This window comes from Volvox carteri (genome assembly GCF_000143455.1).
Source record: "Volvox carteri f. nagariensis unplaced genomic scaffold VOLCAscaffold_67, whole genome shotgun sequence".
Taxonomy (NCBI): Eukaryota; Viridiplantae; Chlorophyta; class Chlorophyceae; order Chlamydomonadales; family Volvocaceae; genus Volvox; species Volvox carteri.
In genome coordinates, this window is record NW_003307610.1 from 143,920 (window position 1) to 167,343 (window position 23,424).

Below are 23,424 nucleotides of genomic sequence, written 5' to 3' on the forward strand. Positions count from 1 at the left end.
ACACACACACATAGACACTCACACACACACACATAGACACACACACACACATAGACACACACACACACATAGACACACACACACATAGACACACACACACACATAGACACACACACACACACATAGACACACACACACACACATAGACACACACACACACATAGACACACACACACATAGACACACACACACACATAGACACACACACACATAGACACACACACACACATAGACACACACACACACACATAGACACACACACACACACATAGACACACACACACATAGACACACACACACATAGACACACACACACACACATAGACACACACACATAGACACACACACATAGACACACACACACACATAGACACACACACACACACATAGACACACACACACACACATAGACACACACACACACATAGACACACACACACACATAGACACACACACACACATAGACACACACACATAGACACACACACATAGACACACACACATAGACACACACACGCACACACACACACACGCACACACACACACACACACACAGAGTCATCCCCCTGAACACCCCGGCAAACTCAACCCCCTCAACATCCCACCCCACGCCTCCCACACCCGTCAGCAGCTCCGCCATGATGCAGCCAATACTCCACATATCCACTGCGGTGGAGTACAGCGGCTCCCCCAGCAGCAGCTCCGGGGGGCGGTACCACAACGTCACCACCGGCTGGGTGTACGCGCGCAGGGGGGAGCCGAACTGGCGCGCGAGACCGAAGTCGCAGATCTTCAGCTCGCCACGGTTGTTGTACAGGATGTTGGATGTCTTCAAGTCCCTGGGGGCCAGGGGGGGTCGAGGGGATGCGGGAGCATGAGGGGGTAGGGAGGTGAGGCGGGTGGGGGCTGTGGGAAGCATATAATGATGATGATGATGACGTTGCTGTTGTTGTTGATGATGATGATCATAACGGTGGTGATGATGATAGTGATGGTGCAAGTAATGGGTTAGCTGCCGCCGTCGTGGGGTGTGATTATATGTGTGGAGAGGTCGGGGGGCGTTGCGAGTACGAGCAAAGGAGTGGCTGGCCTCAAGACTTAGGGAAGAGAAAGGAACAAAAGGTTGCACAGTAGGGAGCGCCTAACTCCAGTCCTGAACCACGCACGGCCCCAGCGTTAGCGGCAGCCGCACGGGGTGCGGGTGCGGGAGACACGTGCATACCTATATGTGCGCACAGCTAACACCTGTCCTAGCGGAATTCAATGGTTTCCTTTCGACGTTGACTTCCCGCACCAAACCTCTGCTCAGAGATTTATCCGCTTCTTTTTCTCTTTTTATTTTTCTTTCTCTCCTGTGCTATTCTCTACCAAATTCTATTCTCTGTTTTGGATGTAAGCATTGGAACGCCATTGAGCTCCTTTATATGAGCTCATGTTGGGGCGGTTCCTGCGAACTCTAGGGTGAACAGGGTTTACGCAAGCCCCCCACCGCGTGTAACATGGTCACAAGGACACATACAGAGCTACATACAGACCCATATACCTGTGTATGACCCAATTTTCATGAAGGTACTCGATGCCGCCGAGCAGCTGCAGCATCAGGCACTTGACCTCCGCCACGCTGAAGGGCCGGGTCATCTGAGACTTGTCGTTCATGAGGGACTTGAGGTCATGGTCCATGAACTCCATCACCATGTAGATCTGGTCGAGACGGCTGACCAGGGGGGAAGGGAAAGAGAATGGGAAGAGAGAGGGAGGGGGGCATGTCAGTGGGTGGGTACGGGCTCTACGCAGGAGAAGCAGTGGGCCCGCAAGTAGTGGTTGCAGCAGATAGCAAGCAGACAGACAGACAAACAGGCAAAAAGACAGACAAACAGGCAAACGTGGAAGACAGAAACAGACAGACAGGCAGACCTGACAAAGGGACACATGGGGACATTCGCCAAGCCGATGCACCCTCTGAAGAACTTCTTAAAAAAGCCATAAAAAACAACCTTCGAAAGTTAAAGAAAACAGTTGGGACAGCCTTCTGAATTTTCCCAATTGGCACGCGCTCACCTGCCCATGACCACCTCCGACACGTTGACGATGTTGGGGTGGTGCAGGTTGAGCAGGATGTTAATCTCCCGAATCGAGGTCACCGGGAAACCGTCGCGCTCCTTCTCCATCTTAATCTGCATATAGCGGTGACGCCAGCAGCATCAATAACTGAGGTCTCCAGCCGCCCGCCCTATAAACTAGCAGCCACGCAGCAACCCGCAGCACGCACCTTTTTGAGCGCGCAAATGCGGCCTGTACGCTTGCAACGCGCGCGGAACACGACACCGTACTGTGGGGATGGGGAGGGGAGCAGCAGAAAGAAGGCGCGTACGATCTTTCAGGAGAATGTTTTTGGATCCAAGATATTCACCTTCAGTATGGTGGAAAAGGTACATTTGCTGTGCCCAACGGAATTGCAAATGGCTCCGCTCATATTTTCCTTTCCTTTACTCTCTCCAACCGCGAACCCGGTTGTTAGGGTGCAGCAGGAGCGGCGGAAGCAGCAGCAGCAGCTTACCGTGCCCTCGCTAATTCGATTGAGCCGCTCGTACTCGTCCACGGACCGACACTCCGCCAAAGAGGCGATCTGCCTGTGGGGAAAAAGATCGGGACAGCGTATGGAGAAGAACGTGGAAATGCGTATTTAAACCCCTATTGCAAAATGTTTCGAAGCATGCACGTCTTCTTTGTTAAAGATTGTAGATAGAATTATAAAACTGAACACAAGGCTACTCCCCCCAAACACCACAACCCAAACAGGCCTACGTCTGCCACACATCCCGCCGTGACTCACGGACTAATCAGCGGCTCGTTGCCGTCACCAGCGGCCGGCCCACCGTCGTCGCCGCCAGGCCGGGTGCCAGCACCGGCCCCGGCGCCGGCAGCCCCGCCTGTGCCCGCGGCTCCGCCGCCGTCCGGCGCATCCGCCTTCTCCGGCGTCCGTGACGGGCTGGACCCCCGGGCCCCGCCGCCGGCGCCATCGCGCCCCGAAAAGACCTCCCCGCCCGTGGAAACTGCCCGTCGTGGACTAGGGGATGCACCTGCTAGTAAGGACGTGGTTAGGACACAGTGTTCCTTGCAGTTCGGCCGATAGAGAGAGTGAGTGAGAGATGGAGAAGAACTGAGAAATGGACAAAAACACCCTAACTGGCGAACACCTGACCACCAACCTGGATACCACCCATGGCACCATCTGCGTCGCCAGGGGAATAAGGGGATTCCGTTACACCTCACCGCCCATGCGCTTCCGAAGCCCCAGCGTACCTCTCCCGCGCTCCGGATCATCTAGCATATCGTCGACGACTCCGGGCCCGGAGCAGCCGCCGCCGCCACCACCACCACCACCACCGCCTCCGCCGCTGCGTACCCTAGGCTCCTCCGTTTCCTCTTCCGCGTGCGCCTCTGCATCCAACCAGCGAGACCCACCTGATCTCGCCAATGGGACCAGGGCACCAAGGGGTGGATTATATTAGAAGATTAACAACACAGCACACCCGGAGAAAGGAAAGGGCCACCATGCGAGATGGCGCATTCGTGCGTGGAAAGGAGCGCGGATGTGGTAGCGAGTAAGCAGCAAGGCGCACTTATTTCGAAGGGGACCCAGATACCGGAGACCCCGATACACGCACAAACTGACAAAGGCATGTATGAACATACGGTGGCGACCAGCGCTCATTCATACCTCTGGGTCGGTCCTCGTACATCTCCTCGTCGTGCTCCTCTTCCTCGTCGTGCTCCTGCTCAACGTCCATCAGGTCCACGCTCCGACTCCGGTGTCGATCCCAATCCCTCTCCCTAGCCCGGTCTCGATCCCTGTCACGATCACGCGGCTCACGTTCCCGGTCGCGATCGCGGTCATGCAGCTCCCTGTCCGCCGCCTCGCCTTCGCGACCACCTAAGCGGCCGCCGCCGTCCGCATCGCCGCGATCCGCGCTGCTACGGGACTCCCAGCCGCGACGGACGCCGCCCAGGTCGCCTGTCCGCCACGGCACATAGGAGAAAGAAAAGGCAGGTCGGATTCATGCAAATCGAAGGAGAGGGCGGTTAGTTCACATAGCTGAACGCATAGTTCCGCTACCACGATTGGAGAGGTGCAGGAGAGGAAAGAAGAAGATTTCATTGACTGCAAGGCTAAGCTAAGAAAGCGCACTGTTGGGACGTGCTTGGAGAGGGGCTAGCCGTCGTCGTAACGTTCGGCACCCACATAGGGCTGCAGGAACAACAGATTACTCCGGCGGGCGGGCAGCGCCCATGGCCTATCCCGAAAACGGAAAGCCGTTTCGATCTTCGTACCATCTTCGCAATCCCAAATGTTCTCAATCCCCGTGCCATGGGCATGTACCGTAAAACACAACTCAGTAGCAAATACCATCGGCCGGCTCGCCACCGCCACTGCCTCCGCGTCGCGTACCTTCCTCCGACTCCGATGCCGACGGCGATGCCTTCATGGCAGGCGGGCCATCGGGGTCGTACCCCATCGCTGCCGCTGCCTCGGCCTGCTGCCGTCGGAACGCCGCCAGCTCTTCTGCCGCGCGATCCACCGCCGATGCTGGCGCTTGGCGCTTTGCAGGCGGCGGTCTGCCCTCGCCGCCGCCAGCCCCTCCACCACCCGCCCCGCTCCGTCCTGTTATCGGAGAAACAAGATGGCATTTGGACAGGGTTCTGCCTCCTTTCCCAACCCAACATCGCCCACCCGGGGCCCCTACATTCTTCGCTCCGAAACCCTCCCTTCCTTCCGCGAAACCCTCCCTTCCTTCCCTTCCGCCCTTCCCGTTCCAACTTTTCCCATCTTCCGCGCGTTACTAAGCCCTATTCAGCAAGCTCCCCAGCGCCCGCACCATCTGCGGTTTTACCCCTTGCACCACGTGCTGTACTCCAGAACAAACCTGCTCCTCCCGGACCATCCAGGTTCCAGATAATGGGCGAATGGTATCGACGCTTGGTGCCAGCCGTCGCGCCAGCCCCGGCAGCGGCCTGGCCAGCCCCTGGTACGGCAGGAGGCGGCGGTAGAATCTCACCTGCGATTCGGGCAACGTCAGGACCCGGATTCAAAAGCTCACGCCTTGTTGGGTGTTCTACAACAACGAGAAACATCGCAAACGGCAAGGATGGCTGTCCCGCACGCGAATGAATGGCCGTCAGGAGGGCGCGCTGGGGAACCCGTAGGCAGCCCCAGGGCAGGATTGGCGGGTGGGCCTGTGCTAGGGTGCTTCATGTCACGTCATTCCATTACCGTCGTGACGAAGGGATAAGAGTAACCGTAATTTGAAACCCACTAAGCCCACTTCAACCTGCCTGAGTTGCCCTGGGCCACCTCATGACTGGCGCGGAACGCCACCAACCCGCTGATGAGGTTCCCTCCTGTGATGTGCTGTGGCCCCCAGTTCTGCCGTTGCAGCCCACCCGCATTTCCCACCTTACACCATGCGCCCTCCCTCCATCCCTCTTGTCCGCTTGGCAAGCCCGTCCCACCCATCGACCCAGCCCACCCTGCTTTCATAGACTGGCAGCACCGCTCTGACCGACCAGATCCCCGTTCTGACCAGAAGATACTCTGAGGTCTATCCGACAAAATCCATCATTATCTATGCAACCCCGTCACCGACACGAACCCCCACTCATGCTACCCAGCTCAACCCCCGGTAAATCCCAGCCCGCCAATCAACCCCCCGCAATTTGCCAAAATCGGCCAGGGGATGTTAAGACCAGCAAAGCGCCACGGACCCCCCCCCCCGGGTCCTATTACTGCTATTACCATCCACTGGTATATGGGCGTTTTCCGGTCATTTCCAACAGGGGACGTTCACTCTGTATCTGGACCAACCTCGCCCCTCTTTCGCGCCTTTCCGCTATGTCAACGACTGCAAACCCCCCTTACATCAGCTTCACTCGCTCGTGGTTCGTCTTTCTCCCCCAACAACCCGCTGACCGCCTGCCTCAAGACAGAGCTCTCCCCCTCCGACCCTCTCCTGGACTACCCCCTAGCGGAGCTGACCCACCCAGGCACAACCCTTCCCCCACCTGCTTCAGGCAGCTCTCCATCGCTGCCAGAGCCAGAGCCAGGAACGGATCCCGCGCCGCCAGGTCCTTGCTCCTGCTGCTGCTTCGCCTTCGCCGTGCGCAACAGCTCCGCAAGCACTGAATTGCCCTTGGGCCTGAAAGCGGGTTTGGGGGTTCGGTTGAGTGGAGTTGGATCGGGAGGAGTAAAAATAGCGCAAAGACAACAGCTATCAAGGTAGCTAGGACGGGTGGCTGGTTGCACCTTATGAGCGCCTGCTGGCACCTCCCCGTGCGTGACTGTAACCTTTGCTATAAAGCTTACCACCCAAGAATATGCAAAGTGAATGGAGTAGTAGAAGGGAAAGCAGCGCAGGGAGCAGTGATGGAGCGATCAGTCACACCACAAGGTGACCATCCGGACTTACCCCGGCGTACTGCCTTTGGCTTTGTTGGGCGTCGTGCCAGTGTGGTAGCCACCTCCGCGGTCCTGCACGAAATTTTAGTCGGGGGGGATGTTTGAATGTATTAAACCTGGTCAGGTGTAGGCTATGCGTACCACGTCAACGGCCGACGTACATCGCAAAAGCGGGCCCCAACCCCGCATGCCGCCTCACCCGGTAAGGTGATTGAGATTCATGCGTTCCTCTAGAGCGCACATGATGAACTGGCTTTGCTCTTGCAGCACGGTCCTGCTCCCCTCTCATGCGGTCCGCATCGGTCCTGCGAAGTTGCCAGAAGTTGCTCCTTAGTTGAAGATATTCGTGACATAATATCACTATCTATTGATAAAAAGAGACTCACTCCCGCTGAGAACGATGGTGGTGGTGTGAGCCACGATCTTCCCTCTTGTCTCTGCTATCTCGCCCATAGTCTGGGCGACGATCATAGTCACGGTCCCGACTAGAGCCATGGGCATGAGAATGTTTGGAAGACATAAAAAAGTGGAAATATCAATGCCTTTCTATCTCTCTAATTTGCGGTTTGCTGTTGCAAAACTAACATGACTATTAAGGTCGGCTATTAGGATTGTGAAATGTGGATGTTGACTGACAAGAGCGCCGTCCGTCGTACGAACTGCCAACTATGACCCACCACCCACGAATACATAGCCATGTTTATCCTTAACCAATGTTCGCTGCGCTCGTTTCTTCAGCAGTACTCTTTCTCATCACAAGCATGAGTCAGGTCAGGGTTGAGCGCGTTTGAGTGTTAGCTGTGCACGCCCTCCCTACCCCTCAGTTTTTAACATCTTGCGCTGTCTCCAGACTGACTATACATTCTTTACGCCTTATTGACGCTGCTGAGCAGCTACGGTACGCCAAATGAACTGCATTTAACATTAGTAACCAAGTACGGCCGAATACTGCGTGTGCTGTGCGCCGAAAACCATGTCCAGGAATAGCGAAATATATCAGTTTTTCAACAGCTTTGCCACGGTGCGGCTGCCATTCAAACGATGATCACGACTGCTAGCTGACGCCCGGCTAGCCAGTGCTAGGGCCGTGCCTGCGCCATCGACGACAGCAAATGGCACATAGCTACTCAACAGTGATTAATATTTTGTGATTTCTTTTGTTGGTGGGAAACTGCAATGACGGGAGACCACTTCCAACAGATGGGATTGCTGCCAATTGGCCGTTGACGGTTACCTGGCTCCTAACGACGTCCCTACCTGGAAACTGGTTCAAAGCCTTCAAACTCAGGTCTGAAAGTTCTCAAAGTCATAAATGTATTGACATTATTGAACCTTAAGGCCTTCAATGACAGGCGATGTTGCTTAATAGACGTGACGAACCCCTAACGTCAGCGCTTTCCATTCTTTTCCATTGAGGAGATGTGCCACTCTCTTTCCATTTTGAGCATAGCCGGAACAAATCCGTGTTAACAAACCAGCCGACCAGAATACCATAATCGATTCCTGTGTCGATTTGCCTCCTTGCTCCATGTACCGCCCCATAACCGCCGCACACCTACCGTCCGTTTGACTGTTGGCCCCGCTCGCTTGTTTGCCGTCCCGCCAATCCACAGCATAGCAGCAGCAGCAGCCCCACACCTGACGTCGCCACACCCAACGACCAGACATTGTGCCTCCGGAACGGCCCCGTCAGGAGGACCTCCGATCCTCCGTGCATTCAGCGCCGTGAGACCCGCCACTGTAGGACGCCCCGGCATACCCCTGCCGTACCAGGTGTGCTCGTACAAGCCGTACGGACTTCCAAAGCCTTTGGTGAAACCCTGTGGGTCTCAAACCCGTTCTTCTATTCGTTCGTGACCATCCCCCCTCCTCACACACACATACGCACACACATACGCACACACAAAACACATTATGGTCCTAGACCGCTTCGGGGCGTCCCTCCGAGACTACGTAGATGAGCTTGGAGCTCGGTCTAAGTATCAGCAAATGCTTAGATATAATTTTTAGCGTTTCGTGATCGGACTTTACTGGACCTCCTGGCTCACAAAAGCGGTTTCCGAATAATGCGGAGGTTGGTGCGTCGGTCTGAGGTTCCGGAGCGCCATTTGTATGTCCTCCCTTACCTTCGTACTTAACCGCGTATGCGATGCGTGCCAGGGGCCGGCAGCGGTGTGATGAAGGCCGAGTCCTGCACGGGGAGCAATGTGCCCATGGGTTTGCAAGGACCGCAGTCGGGTAACCCCCCAGTTTCTGTGTCGTCCGCTCGTTATGTCGGTTACTCTATCGGCCAGGGACTTTTTTAATTTTTCGTGGCCATGAAAATTCCCTTTCCTCAACTGTTACTTATCGATCTCCACGTTACGGAACGCAAGTACCAGTTGCGCTAAGATGCATGTTAGGATCTTCTACCCGCACACTCCAGACAGCTGAGGTGGACAGCTAAGGACAGCAATCCGCTAATCCCGTTTTGGGAAGTCTAAAACAGCTACGTCGTCATCCTTCCGATCCGCTGCAGAAAGCCGTTACCACAAGGACATCGTGCGACAGGCAAGGCGATGACCTAACGAGTTAACCTAATGTCGATCTCGTCATTTTCCATTTCGGCGATATTTCGGTGACCATGATTGTACTGAAAACATTGAAGGAGCCCCCATCCAGCTTTAACTTACAGTAGACTTTGCTTGTTGCGGGAATGTCGACAAGGCAACAACATGCAAATGCACACAAAAAAGACCCATTTAGGAATCCATGTTAAATATCTGATCACGTGCACTCTCTGAAGGACTCAGAAGGCCGTCTGACTACTGCCTTCACAATTTGCGATGGTGTTCAGTTCTCCCAACCTCGCTCACGAGAGGCTGCACACTCCACTAATTTCTTTCTCTCACTTCCTTCTCCACATACATACTACATACATACATACATGCATACATACACCTCCCGTGTAAATACTGAGGTCTCTCCAGGCAAAAGCCCTGCGGCTCACCGTGCCTAACATACATGGTACGTAATCCACCGTCCTCGGGACGAACTGCTTTACCCCCCAATACACATACACACATACATAATAAGTGCATATCCACTAGGCGCCACAACAACAGATGTCATCCATGTTAAAGCTGCCGTACAAAACAGTACGGCAAGGAGGCGCCGAAGGTCTAGGAAAAGGCTGCCTTGCGATAACGGTGCGCGTCCGGACGGTCGACAGTATCTTCGCTCTAGTAAGGATGTACCCGGCGACTGACTTACACACACTTACACTTACACTCGTACGCACGCACGCATGCACACACACACACACACAGGCGACACGAGGAGGACGGAAGGGGGGAACCAGGTTGGGTCTTTCGCTGAGTCCAGGAGCAACAGTAACCTCCTGTCACTCCTAGCCCAGCTATAATAAGAATGATGGACGTAGTTAGGTAGGTGCGGGTTGGTACGGGCTACATAACCTATAGTAGCAGACGAATCACGTGCGAGTGCCGTCCCCCTCATTCGGTTATGCTAATCCATATGTATGGATGACATCGCACATTGGGAAAACAGGCCACTGCGCAAAGCTCACACACACAAGCTCACAAAAAATTACCGCTTGGAACGGTCAGAAGGACTCCCCAAAAGAGAACAAAAAAGGAATGAGATCGAACTCTTTGCTATTTGCTACTCGAGGCTTTCAAAACCGAGCCGAGCCGCGCCAAGTCAGAACCCCAAAAATTATAACTCCAAGAGCTCCCATAGAGAGAAGGACACAGGAGGAGACCGATAAGTAGGTGCTGTACAGCACAAGAGGTATGAAGCACACAGCCTTGCATGCCTCCAGCCTCGTCTCGCCTTCGAACATCACCCTGTGTTGTATCACGTCTTTTTCAGGGAAAAAAAGAACCGATCGGCAGATGCCAGATCCCGTGATACCCAAGATACGACACCCTGCTGCTAGCGCACCGTCGTGACAAGGACCTTCACTGAGCCGTCCTAGGACCCCGTCCCCTCACGCACCCACTCCAATCCCACGCACACCTTCCTTGCACCTGGCTTTCCCCCTCCTCCCCAACCTTCTCCTCGTTCTTTCTTTTCCGTATCCATCAGCTGTTTGCAAGCAATTCATCGGGCTTTGACTGGTCGACACTTCTTGTTTCCCGCCTTGAAGGAGGACGTTAGGATGTGAGCTGGCCGCCGCTTCTTAGGGTTTTAAGGTTTTTAGGGTTTTCGAGGAAGCGCTTCACTTTTATTTCATACATAGTTCCTCTGTACATCAAGCTACTAGTTACTTAATTAGGGAATCCTAGAATATTACAGTACCGCACATTAGGGACATGGTACTAAGTAGCTGCGCCTGCCTCCTTCCACGCGTCAGGCCCCCCTGATAACCATTCCACATTCTGCATTGGCCTACTTAGGCACTAGTGGCTCCCGCTCCGAAACCTCCCTTCCCTTGAGAAACTCGGAGTTAGCAGCCCCTCCTTGTTCGCCATTAGCACCACTCGAGCTACCGCCGCCGCCACCGCCGCCGCCACCGCCACCGCCGCCGCCACCGCCACTGGCATCGTTATCGCAGCCGCTAGCAAGATTCACAGGCGACGTGCTTCCGTCCTCCTTCCCCTGCTGCTGCTGCTGCTGCTGCTGTGAAAGCGATGGTTCCTGTTGTAGCTGTTGCTGTTGCTGCTGTTCCGCCTGTTGTAGCTGCTGCCGATTTGTGATCGCAAACGGGGACTCTGGCCATTCGCCCTGAGCCCGCGGCGGCTGGGGTAAGGTGACTGGCGGCGGCGGCGGCGGCGGCGCCGACGTCGTCGCAAAAGACACGCGGTGGCCTCTATTCGATCCTGACGGCGACGTCAGCGTTGGACTTAAAGCTGCCGCCGCCGCCCCCGATGGCGACGCCAGGGCTGAGCTGGGCACATCGGCCGGGTGATGCGGCAGATGGCGGTGCACGTGATGCGAGTGGGGTGGAATATGCGAGATGTGGCTTGGGAATGACCCAGCGGCGGCGCCGCCACCACTACTGCCGCCGCCGCCGCTACTCCCGCCGCCGGCGTTTCGGCCACCGCGCTCCAACTCCTGCTCCGCCTCTATTCCCCCCCCAGCGACGACGATCAAGCTGCCACTGCGTGTACGAGCACCGCTGCCGCTGCCGCCCAGCGGATGCATTACGTGATGCAGCAGCCCGCCGATCAGGCTACTGCTGCCAGGCCCCGTGCTGTGATGCGTCTGCTCTTCAGAGCTACCACCGGCGCCGCCAGAAGACTTCAGGGAGGGTCGCCGCACGAGTAACGCCTGAGCGGCGGCGGTGAGGCGCGCCGGCGGCGGGATGTGATGGAAGCGGTCCAGGGCGGCGGGCTCGGAGGGGCCGTCAGCCGGGCCGTCGATGAAAGAGTCCAGGGAGGATTCCGAAGCGGAGCGGGACAGACCCGCTGGGTCAGCCATCCAAGAGTTGAACTGCTCACCCAGGCGGTTGTGCTGCCGCTCCATTTCGCGAAGCGTGGCCTCGATGCCCCTGACGCGGTTTCCAACGAATTCCCAACGGTTTTTAACGGTTTACATTCACTGTTTAGCGGTTTAAGCGGTTTCGTGTTTCCACCAGCATGGGTTTCTTCTGGCTCTAAGGATTTGCGGTTTGAATGATTCAGGAAGACCTTGACACCTCCGATCAACATTTTCCCCCCCTCCTGCCTCCCCTCTTCCCCCCCTTTGTGTTCGCACCTGCACATGTCGTCCAAGGGAAGGACTCGGAAGGGCTCCTCAATCTGTGTTTGTATGTATGCATGTACGTATGTATGTATGTATATCAGCAAACGTTGTTTGTAATGGGGGTTGTAGGTGAGTGGGGGCGGGGGGAGGCTGGCAGGGCAGTGGGGAACAGGGGGAGGGACGCGATTTACCAGAGGTACATGGAAGACAACCCTAAAACCCCAAGACCTCCCAATGCCCGCATTCTAAACGACCCGTCCCAGTGCCCCCTCCCCAACCCCTCCCCAGCGCCTACCTGCACGCCGATGTTCTCGGTGCCCAGCAACAAAAAGCTAATGAGTACGGAAGCCACCAGCGTCCACCAGCTGTCAACAGAGGGTGAGTTGATTATTAAGATTGTTGATATTTATATGGGAGTTGGTTACGGTTATATCGTTGGTTGGACGGTTGGTTGCGGTTATTCCTGCTAGATTAGATTTGGAAAGGAAAGGACGAGACCATTAATGACGCGATGCACAAGCCGCGAACCGCCACACATGCCCTCCTCCTGCTGAACGCCAAGGGCTTTCCTGCCTTCCCATACACACCACCACCACCACCACCACCACCACCACCACGGCGACAGATCCTTTCCCCTCTTCCCCTCTCTCCCCCCGGCATCCCCCAGCGCAGTATCTGTACACACAAATCAAGGATCGCGCAATTTTCCCACCCCCCGCCATGTCTTCCGCAACCCCTCCTTCTCCCTCTCCGTCCCCATTCCTCCTGCCCAATGTTCTCTTCTCCTCCTCTCTCTAGCATCCAACCCCAGCATCCAATCTCCGTGGCCCCCCCTCCCCCCCAGCCTCACTCAGCTTCACTCCCTCGCGGTTCGTCTTTCCCCCCAGCCTCACTCAGCTTCACCCCCTCGCGGTTCGTCTTTCCCCCCCAGCCTCTCACCCCAAGCTAGGCCACAGCACCAGAGGACACGCAGTCAGGTAGATCATCAGGTAGCGTGACGTGTGGCTGAGCAGCGCGGGGAAAGGGGGAGGGCGGAGGAGGGGAAAAGAAAAATCACACGATGACGATGATGATGATGCAAGCAGCAAAGAGATGACTTCTGACGTCCAAGGCGCCCAAAACGGGTGTATGATTGGGATTGACATCATATGTGTGCAGGTCATCGCGGAGACGGGGCCGGCAGCGACGGCGGCACGGGGGGTTAGACGAACCACAGACGAATGAAGCTGATAAGCCCCCGGCACGGGGGGGGGGGGAAAGAGAGGAAGATGCTTAAAGATGGCTGGCAGCCCACTCACTCACCCACCTAGCCACCCAACCCAGCGTCACCAGCCAATGACGCCTCATAAAACCCAATTCACGCAACCCAAACCAATTCCCTTTCATCCCTCCTCCTGTACCATGGCAATTGATGTTCTGGACGTGTCGCAGTTACATCCTTAACCTTCCCATCGACTCCTTCCCTCCATCCCGCTCCCCACCCATCCCCTCCACATCCCCTCGACACACCTCCCTCTCCACCCGCGTCCCCCCTTCCTCCACCCGCCGCCCCCTTCCTCCACACCCCCTCGACCTACCGCGTGTACGCCGCGGGAATGGGCGTCTTGAAAATCCTCTCACACTTCCCCACACAGTCGATGTACGTGTCCACCAGCTCCATCAGCAGCTTTTCGCGGTTGCTGTCCAGGCGGCCGTCAGACACCGAAGTGGACAGCACGTGAGCGGCGGCGTTGGGGCGGTGGGTCCAACCCAGAACCCAGTCCAGCTCCTGACGGGAGGGGGGTGGGGCGCGGGAATAATTAACACTACGTCAAGAAGGGAAAATGACTGCCGACGTCTGACCTGGCAAACTTCCGACCGAGTCCAAAGCGGGGCTGCAGGGCGCCAAGAGGGGAAGGGGATAGTGGGAGGTTGAGAAGAGAAATATCGCACAAGATGTATTCCCTAGACAGACCTGTAGAGGGAAGGGGGGGTGACAGGGTTTAAGAAGGGGGAGGGAAGGAAGGGGGAATTTTTTTGGGTTTCGGCCTGGGATTGAATGTGTTTCTTCTCACATCATCACGGGCAACTCTGATCTTCCGCGCCTGGGACCCCCTACGTCCCTCTGTCCGTCCGTCCGTCTGTCCGTCTGTCTGTCATTCGCGCTCACCGCGGGCAGCAATATGTGAGACACGTTCTCCCGAACCGAGGCATTGAACCGCAGATGGCACTTGAGCAGGAAGGGAGCGGCCATCATCCAGCGAACCGCCACACGGGCTTGACGAGGAGGCAGCCACAACATGCTCTGCGCGCTCGGCAGGGTTGGGTGGGGGTTGGTTGAGGAGTTGTGGGAAATCAGATCAATCGGGAATCAAGTTCAAGGAAGTAAAAGGTCACCAACATAGCCCATCTCAAAGCCTACCCCGCTTTCCACCCAGATCGTAACAGCATCAGCAGAGTAAGAGCACCCCAGAAAGTATCCGCGCCCCGTATATACCTGTCGTGCGAAGTTTCTGGACAGGTTGACTACAGCGCCCCACACCTGGCGAGCCTCCCACCACCGGCTGTAGCTGGAGTTCGTACGGAAGACCAGCAGTAGCGATAACGCGAAGGTGGTCAGGTTGAAGGGCACGGCGAGCTTAGAGGCCGCAGTGCTCACATCCTGTGCAGCCAGCGGGGGGAGGGTCATAGGCAAGGAACACATAAATGACCTGCCCAGCGTCCTAAGTGCGGTGGGATTGGGGTGAACGTAGACAGTGCGTGTGAGGTTATGGTACATGGCAGGAGTTATATTGGAGAGGTAATCGTTATCCAACGCTGACCCACATCAAGTAGGATACTTTTTAATGCGGCATGATAGGGAGGGTGGGTATGGATTAGGGGTTAGCTGCGTCCGTCATTCGGCTGACCTTAATTTGGTGATGGTAGATGCCCACGGCGAGTGAGACTATAAATGTGTAGGTGAGCTGCCACCAGAATCCGCCGGCCACACGCATACTGCGCGTGTGCGTGTGGAGTTGGGGGAGTTGGGGAGGAAAGGATGGCGTAAGGAGAGAGAAAAAATGTTGCTGGGCGGGGCATGGGCGGGTTGTTTACCGCATGGGACTCGCATAAGCATTTTGTGGAGGCATGCTGTAACGGATTGTGTACTGCTGAGACGGGAGCAGCAACGCGCCTGCCAAAATGGTGTGTCAGTGTGTACTCACAACAGGATGGGCTGGGGCCGATGTCGCCACGCTGCGTTACGATGAAGCTTCCACTCCGCATGGTTAAACGGGATGTCCGCATATATGCTTACTGTCGATTTAGGTGGCTCAATAATGGCCTGCTTGAAGCGGTGCCACCTGGAATTCGGGTCGTATGAGAAATGCTGAACCAGCGGCTGCACCTCCAAGTCCCTCCCATTTTCAAGGTCACGACCGTCGCGGCACGTCGCAGGGTCAATGGGCACCGCCGGCCCTGGTGTTAGGGCCATCAACTAGCGCGGCCGGAAACGAGACGCACTGCTAGCCGGTGAGTCAGAAAGTATAACTGAAAAGGTTAGGCTATAAGGTTAGGTAAAAAAAGGTTGAAAAGGTTAGGTAAAAGCTTAGGCTATAGATAATCCGTGAAAATTTTCCTATTATTGAATCCGGGTCAGTCCAGCCAGTCTGACAAGAATGCTTGTGGCCGGAAAACAGCATAACAACTTCTATGCCTTTGTACATGACTAGGGTAAACGCTATTGAGGAAAAGTTGTGTCATGAACTGTAGCCCTTGTTGGAGCTCCGGAACAAGGAATGCATGCCTACTCCATCCCAAAGCAAAAATTTTAGAGATTACAATAATTTGCGTGAACCTTTGCACGCTCGTGGAGTCACTGCGTAATCTGGCCTCAGGCCGACGAGCAGGGCACTTTGGACTAAGAGAAAGTGAAGGAACGTTTTCTCAAGATGAACGTGTGGAAGGTCATTTTACCAGTAGGTTAAGCTTGCCCGATGTCCGCATGGTGGTAAGGGATGTGTTTGAGGTTTCAGGCTTGCCCTTCATATTGTGGGTACGGGCTAATGCGCGCATTTCAGCTTGTCCAATCCACGATAGAGTAACAGGCTTTCTGAGGCCGCGGCTAGGAGTCAGAGAATTAGATGCCGGCCAGCTTCGCATAGTCAACGCTACCACAGCATGCATGCCGCAAGTTTGACCTGGATCCATCTCTACTGAAGGACGTCACGCAAGTCCGACCCTGCTTGGGAAACCCGAAACTCGCCTGCATAATTCTTAGGGTATCCGCTCTCTCTTTATACCTTTCGCTACTAATTCTTTCTGCTTGCTTGACCCCTTGGGCTCTTGTAAGTCTAGTACAAAAAGCTTCACACCTGTCACTTGGAACAGTCCAGAAACTTAAAATTTTCTAGGCTGCATTACGCGGTGTTTTTAGACTATATTCTACTACAGGACCTGGGAAATAGTTGTGAACGCGCTCAGGAATTCGACTTTGGCAGAGATATGGCAACAGCGTCCATGAAGCCTTCTAGTGCAAACCTTTTCAATTACTACAATAAGCAGAAGCTGGCACAGCAATGCTCGGAGAGCACCAATTCCTTGCAGTTATCAATGCGCCATATGAATCTCCAGGATCAGCCGCAGTCGCTTTCCCAGGAGCCGCGTCCGCACATGAGATCAATTAGGCCACGTGCACTTGACCTTAGCAGCCAGCCCAGTCAGGAGATGCAATAGTAAGTTGTGCTCGTATCAGTACGCGGCGCAGCCAGGGGGGGCCCACTTGTCAAGCGCTTGCATTCTTGCATTTCATTTCTTACAATAAGTTATTCGTGTTTTCTGGGCTGCAGCACACCCGACTATCTTACACCACAAGAGCAGTTGTTCCGAATGGACTATGAGCCATCTTCTATGCAGCTCGATGATGAAGTTAGCAGATCGCCTCTGCCATCGCCTCGTGCTCAAAAGCGCCCACGACCGCTGAAGGTCGTCCCATCAGGTGTGTGATATCGGGCTGACCTGGTTCATGGTTTCCACGCAAGTAGCCCCAGTCGTCATCCCACTGAATAAACTAAAACCCAGACTTGGATAACATTCCTGCAACTGCATAGGTTGTGGTGATGAGGAGTGCAGCAGCCAGAGCCTCAGCCAAAGCCGTTCTGCAGGCGAACCCAGCACGTGCAGCAAGGCCCTCTCCGGTGAGTAGCCATAGCGCAGCGAGCTGCAGACAGCTCTTACTCCTGGAAGCATGGTACCTTGCACAAGCACCAGCTCGCACATATTTGGTAAGCTTGTTTGGCTTGGCGCGTGGGGGGTTTGACTTATGGGTGCCTGCGCCACGCAGGGCGGCCCCCGATTCCGAAGCTGCGCGAGATTCAGCCGCCCATGCCGCGGAACCCGTACCTCGTACGGGCGGATGACGACAGTCACGTGTTCCAAGCATCTCAATCGTGTTTAAACCGGGGGAACTATAGCCGCTTCCTGTAAGTTGGAGCAGCAAGATCCAGTTCTCTTGCTTCTATCTTATACTCTGCAAGGGGGAAGTGTGCGCTTACGGTGGGGCTGGTGGCTAAAGGCGCCCACGCTGGTTTTCGCGTAGGTGGGATTATCACCAGGAGGCTGAGCTTGGGCATGGCAACTTCAGTAAGGTCTACCGCGCCGTGCACCGGCTGACGGGCGTTCCGTTCGCAGTGAAAACGAACCGAAGTCCGATCACGACACTCCAGGCACGCAACATGTGGCTCAATGTGAGTAAGGAAATGGGGGACAGTTCAGGGTTGTCGTTTATAGAAATGCTGATGTCCGATCACGCCGCTCGTTCTTCAATGAAAACTGCAGGAGATGCAAGCTCTCGCCGCCGTGCAGCATCATCCACACATCGTCGGATTGTACGATTCTTGGTTTGAGCCGGACGTGCGTGGGGACGCGGAGCAGGCGTTCCTCAAGCTGGAGCTATGTGGGGATAGCCTTGGCGGCGTGTTCAAGCGACGCGCACAGCTGAAGGAGCAGGATGTATTGGACATGTTGCGGCAGGTGCGGCGAATCATGGACGACTTGAACCCGGAAACGCGTGGCCTAGCATCATTTGCAACAACGGGGCCCCGGGGTTCAGCAGAAGTTGCGCATATCTGCGCTCGTAGATGCTCGTAGATGCACGCAGTCCGTGTGCTTAAGCGCGCTGGTATTTCCCTTTTTTTTCTGTCCTGCAAACAGATTGCTTCCGCGCTGAAGCGAATTCATGAGCTAGGTATGGTCCACCTGGACGTCAAGCCAGACAACATTTACGTAGCATTGGTACCCGCTCGCGGAGGTAGCCCCACAGCCTGCAGCAGCAGTACCGGAAATGTCTACAAGCTGGGCGATTTCGGGCTGGCCATTATGCAGGGTGGACAGCGGGCGGGCACGTCGGAGGGCGACTCCAAGTGAGCAATCAGCGCGTGCTGTCAATCTCCTCGCCATTCTCAAGCCGCATGTGAACCTGGGTTGTTCCCCCTTGCCATAAGAACGTTGCGGTCGAATGTGGCCCCAGCTTGTTTGGTGACTTAGGGTCTTTGAGCATTGACTCGTATTCTCCAAACAACGACTCGGTTCGCCCCTGGGATCCTGGACGTGGCGTTAGGTATTTGGCACCCGAGGCCCTCAAGAGCCGGGATTTCCTAAACAGCGGCCTTGCGGACCGCCTAGACATCTTTGCGCTGGGGGCCTCGGCTTACGAGCTTCTCCGGGGCAGTGAGTTACCCAAGAACGGGCAGCCGTACCACGACATTCGTGCGGGCAAGATTTTCCTGCCCGGCAGCAACCAGCGCTTGGTCGGGCTGCTAAAAGTAAGTGGCTTGGGAATGTGGCTCCGTTAAGTTTTGGACGGTCGATTGCGTTTGAAGGTCTTACTGTAGATTTCGGCTTAAAAAGGGCAGCTTACAACTAAGTTGTTATTTCCCTGCTACTGGTGTCTGCAGAAGATGATGGCGCCAGACCCGGCCCAGCGCCCTACGGCGGAGCAGCTCCTTAAATCGTCGCTTCTTAACCCGTTGGCCTCTACCGGCGGCCAGTCACAGGCGCACCAATCACCGCTGCCGTTGTCTCAGTGATCTGTTTGAATGCGGGTTTCTTGGTGATACGGCTACGTGTAACCTGACTGGTGCGGCGCGTGCAGGGAAGATGGGGCTGGAGCGTCCCAGGGGTGGCGTGTACTGACATTTTGCATGGTACGTCTCGCAGCTGCTCTTTCTGAGGGCGGGACGAGTTCGTTAGTAATGTGGTGTGCAGTTGATTGGAGCGTCATCGGCCGCTGAATATGACCGAACGGGTTGAGGTGGGTTTGTTGCTTTTGCTGCTATTTTCCAGAGCTGCAACGCTATATACAGAACATGCAGGTTACGTGTCGCGGCAATGCGGTGCCCGTGTAGAGCCGTTTGCTACGCGCTTTCTCAAAGGGCAGCCTCGCGCAAACGCTGTGTTGTCTTTGTCTGCAAGAGTTTGCGCATGTAGTGCCTGTAGGCGGTGTCCGGTGTGGCTGATAGGTTGATGCACTTGAAAAAGTATAGGCTAGAATGCAGGTGTTGGCTTTCCGGTTTTAGGGAATTCCGGTGTCAGACCACATGTTGTTACGTGGCTGGCCCAGAATGCTTGCGTGTGCAATACGTGCGTCACAAGCACTTAGAGACGGCTCTATTGGCTCTGCCTCACCATGTTGGGGACTTGGTCTATGACGGTTGATTAGTTTTGGCGCTGCGCAATCTGCTTTGTCGGCGTGCAGCCTAGAGGAAAGTGCATTACAAGCAGCAAATGCTGTAAGCGCACTTCCATGTGAACGTTAGCAAGGAGTAGTACCTCGATGACGCGCAATGGGTAGTGCTTGTCCCAAGGCTGAGCCCACCGGATTTTGCCGGACGGCTATATGACGTATGCTGTCAAGCCCTCGTCGGAACAATGATTTGCGCCCATCGTTGACTGCCACGATGTGCGAACAGCGGCACCTCTCTCGGCTTGTGAGGCTCGCTTCATCTGCGCGTGCCTGATTCTACACCTAGTCATGTTTCTGGGACATTCATTGTTGACAGGGTGTAATGTGTATTCGTATTGATGCTTAGGGTCCGGTAGCACATTTAGAATTATCGCTCTCGCGCTGATTGACCCCATCCCGAGTGAGAATTAACATATGGAACTGCAGCTGGCGTACCGGTAATAACCGCCAGGCCGTCGTTCGTCGTGAGCGAGCCAACCTCGGTATGGAAGGTACTCGTCTTTGCCAATTATCATTGTACGGTGCCATAAGTCCGCGCCGCTTGCGTTTCTTAAGTTTATTTCCTACAACTGCTGCGGCTAGTTGCCTGATACGTGGCAGCAAGCTTCTTATATTGTTGATGGGTTTTTGCATTGAGGACCCGTTCGGGTCCACTGTAAGGCGCACTATTATGGTACCAGATGTGCTCAAGGCGCAGCGCTAGGTGCCGTGCTTCGCAGCAATCGCGACTTCCAGGGCCGTGGCAAGGAGCAGACGTTTCCTCCGAACCAATCATACACAATAAGCGTATATTATACGCGGAAATCCGCAAGCCCGGCCGACTCATCCCTGAGGTCGTCCTTGGCACCGTTATTACCCCACCAGTGGGGGTAAGCCCGACAAGGGAACTGGTTTCAGGAAGCTCCCACGCCTACATACGGCAGGGGTAACAACTGCATCAAGCTAGGATAGGCACTACTGGTAAGGCGCGACTATTGCCCCCGGGAGATCCCGGGATCGAGATCTGTCAGGGTCGAAAATCCTTCCATCGGAAGGTAAAGTGCCCCTAGTTGATGGACGGTGGTGACCTGGGATAAAGTTAACCTGGGAGCCGACCCGGAATGGAGTTAGGCCATCGTCGATCCGGCAGATTCCGTTGGATGTTGGCGGTGGGTGCGGAACCTGAGCGATCCACTGAGAAGTTGACTAGGGTGACTGGATGAGGGTGCCCCGTAATACTGGGGAAGGCAGGGTTTCGCTGGGTAGCTGCCACGGGCGAAGATATACCCCTCTGTTCCACACATCAAGGCCGCAGGCAGCGGCAATTTTCCGGTTAAAATTGGGGCCTTTGGGAGCCACCTAGCTCCAGGCGGACGAATACGGTACCGCTACAGCACCGTGACCATGGAACCCCTATAGGTCCCGACAGACGTGGCTGGGCAAACCAGCTAACAGTGTGCCGCCGCTCGTTTCGGATCTGCGCAGCTGCAAACCATTCACCCCGTCGCCGCGCACACACGACCCATGGCCAGCTGCGCACACGTGGCTCAAATTGAGGCCGTGCGGTACGAGAAGTTTCGCAGGTGAGTGGGGGAGGCGGCAGAGGGGATCGCGGAGGAAAGGTGTGGTAGGAAGGTTGGCTTCAGACCCCCCTCGTTGAGCGGGTTGGCTTGGTAGGCGAAGTTCGCTGAGTGCCGGGCGAGAGGTGAAGGGGTGGGAGGGGGAAGGAGAGGGTGATGAGGAGGGGGAAGAGAGAGCTGCACTTGGGTTTATCCTTTCCCACGGAATGTTATGTATGTGCGTATGTATGTGCGTATGTATGTGCCTATGTATGTGCATACGTATGTGCGTGTGTCTGTAGGTGTATGTTGTTACAGGGTGGTTAACTTCGCCAGCGGCCCACTTTTCCCGAGGCAATTCCCTGCTCTCTCCCCTGCTAAAGGGGCACCCTAATCCATTTTCACCCCATCCGACTTCAGAATGTATTCGTTGGGTTCGGCAACTCACCACCAGCATCCAACCAAATCTAGCGGATCAACGGCGCATCAACTTAGTTCCTGGTCAGCTCGCAAGTAGGTGTGTATGTACACAAGCTGTGTATTGTGCGCCGTGGCCCTGCAAACCACTCCTACCTGCCTATCCCAGTCCCGCTCCGCACCTCCTAATCGGCACCGGCACACCCACATGCGTTCTTCTGCCCCATTTCCATCCTCCCCCTTGCCGCCGGCAGATATAATAGTGCATTGCACGCACTTGTGCAGCTAATCCTTTGCGTTCTCGTATAATCTGGACCCCACCCACCCCATCCCTAAATAATTTCTTCTCCCCAACCCCACACCTCTATCCCCCGACCCTCCCCGCCACGCAGCTACTTACAAGTTACAAGTTCCGCACAAGTGCGGGGGTGACCGTAAAAGCCGGGGGGATTATGGACGGTAAATCGTTTTTATTTTAGTGCGGTTAGTTTGAAACGCGAGGTCACGTTCGTACTTAGCCCGTGTACTAGTGTACGCCGGGCATTCCACAAAGACATGCATTTCGTCTTCAACCGCCCCGCAGTCACAAAGCCTGCAGGTGCGTGCTGTGCGCTCACGGCCGTTAGGTCAGTTAATCTCTAACTCCCAACAGCCTAACCGGAAACGCATAAGCATTTGATGCAAACGTTGGGGCATGGCGTTTTAGCGTGGGGCAACCACTTATGCCGCGTACCCCTAAGGGGGGGCGCCCCCATCCAATTCAAATAGCGACATGCCTTGACGCCTGTACTTCCACTTGGGAAGGCGCGTGGGTCGCCTAGGGTATCCAGGCACTCCCACCGGGCGTCGAGCCGCCTAGCGAACTCTTTGAGTAAGCTTCCCACTGGCAACCTAACGGTGGCGTAATGCGCTATGAGGTCGTCACCTCGCAGGCCGGCTGGGGGCTCAGCACCCAAACTAGGACCTTGCCCATCCAGCACTCTGTAACACCCCCCAGAGCCAGCTCAAGGTCGGCAATGAAGGCCCGGTGGCACAGCGTCCCCGGCCTCTTGACAACAGTGTTCCAGAACCTTAGCACGAGATTGGCCCAATGGAACTGGAGCGGCCTTTGTGACAGCTCGCGATAAAGCGAAACCATAGTCGGGCTCCTCGCACTTACCACTGACCGCATATGTATTGTGGTTACAGTATTTCCGCCGCCGACGCGGCGGGTGCCCTCACGAGCCGTGAGGCTCCAGAGCACGCTGTTGACGCTCATCAAAAACCTCAGTAAGGAAAGTAGCGATTTTCCTCGGATTGGTATTAAGAAATACCTTGCGCATATCAGTATCTTCAACGTTAATCAGAAACCTATTACGCAACTCAGTATACGCCTCACACTCCATGAGCACATGGTATTCATCCTCAACCTTACCCGACGTACAGACCTGACACGTACGGCACTCTCTCGGCCTATGGTGTCCTTTGTTGACCTCCAAAGGCCAACAACAAAGACGGAATTTGGCAACCATACGCAACTGGTTGGCCGGCAAATAAACACGCAAATAGCCTGTGGGATCGGAGCCCTCTCTTGCTGGTGAAGGGGAGCCCATCCAGTTATGATACCTGCAAAGCGAAACCCCTTA

The 23,424-nt window shown here is 55.4% G+C and overlaps 2 protein-coding genes across 2 annotated transcripts in view; one reads left to right on the forward strand and one right to left on the reverse strand.

The window, feature by feature from the left end:
* Window positions 1–2,617, reverse strand: part of cdkh1 (cyclin dependent kinase) — a gene marked incomplete at its 3' end in the record, with an annotated part of 4,943 nt that extends 2,326 nt beyond the window's left edge. Inside the window, exons 1-5 of the mRNA XM_002956947.1 lie at window positions 2,558–2,617; window positions 2,270–2,329; window positions 2,059–2,174; window positions 1,544–1,714; window positions 622–839 (exon numbers count right to left, since the gene is read on the reverse strand). Coding sequence (XP_002956993.1) covers window positions 622–839; window positions 1,544–1,714; window positions 2,059–2,168 — 499 coding nt within the window. The 5' untranslated portion in view covers window positions 2,169–2,174; window positions 2,270–2,329; window positions 2,558–2,617. The remainder of the gene's footprint in view (window positions 1–621; window positions 840–1,543; window positions 1,715–2,058; window positions 2,175–2,269; window positions 2,330–2,557) is intronic.
* A 13,989-nt stretch (window positions 2,618–16,606) lies between these two features.
* On the forward strand, window positions 16,607–19,188 carry wee1 (wee1 kinase-like protein; the record flags this gene model as incomplete). Its single annotated transcript, XM_002956906.1, has 9 exons — window positions 16,607–16,836; window positions 16,951–17,099; window positions 17,212–17,298; window positions 17,445–17,583; window positions 17,700–17,847; window positions 17,939–18,133; window positions 18,314–18,522; window positions 18,630–18,924; window positions 19,057–19,188. 9 exons carry the CDS (start codon window positions 16,607–16,609, stop codon window positions 19,186–19,188), a joined length of 1,584 nt encoding a protein of 527 aa, XP_002956952.1.
* Window positions 19,189–23,424: the final 4,236 nt, after the last annotated feature.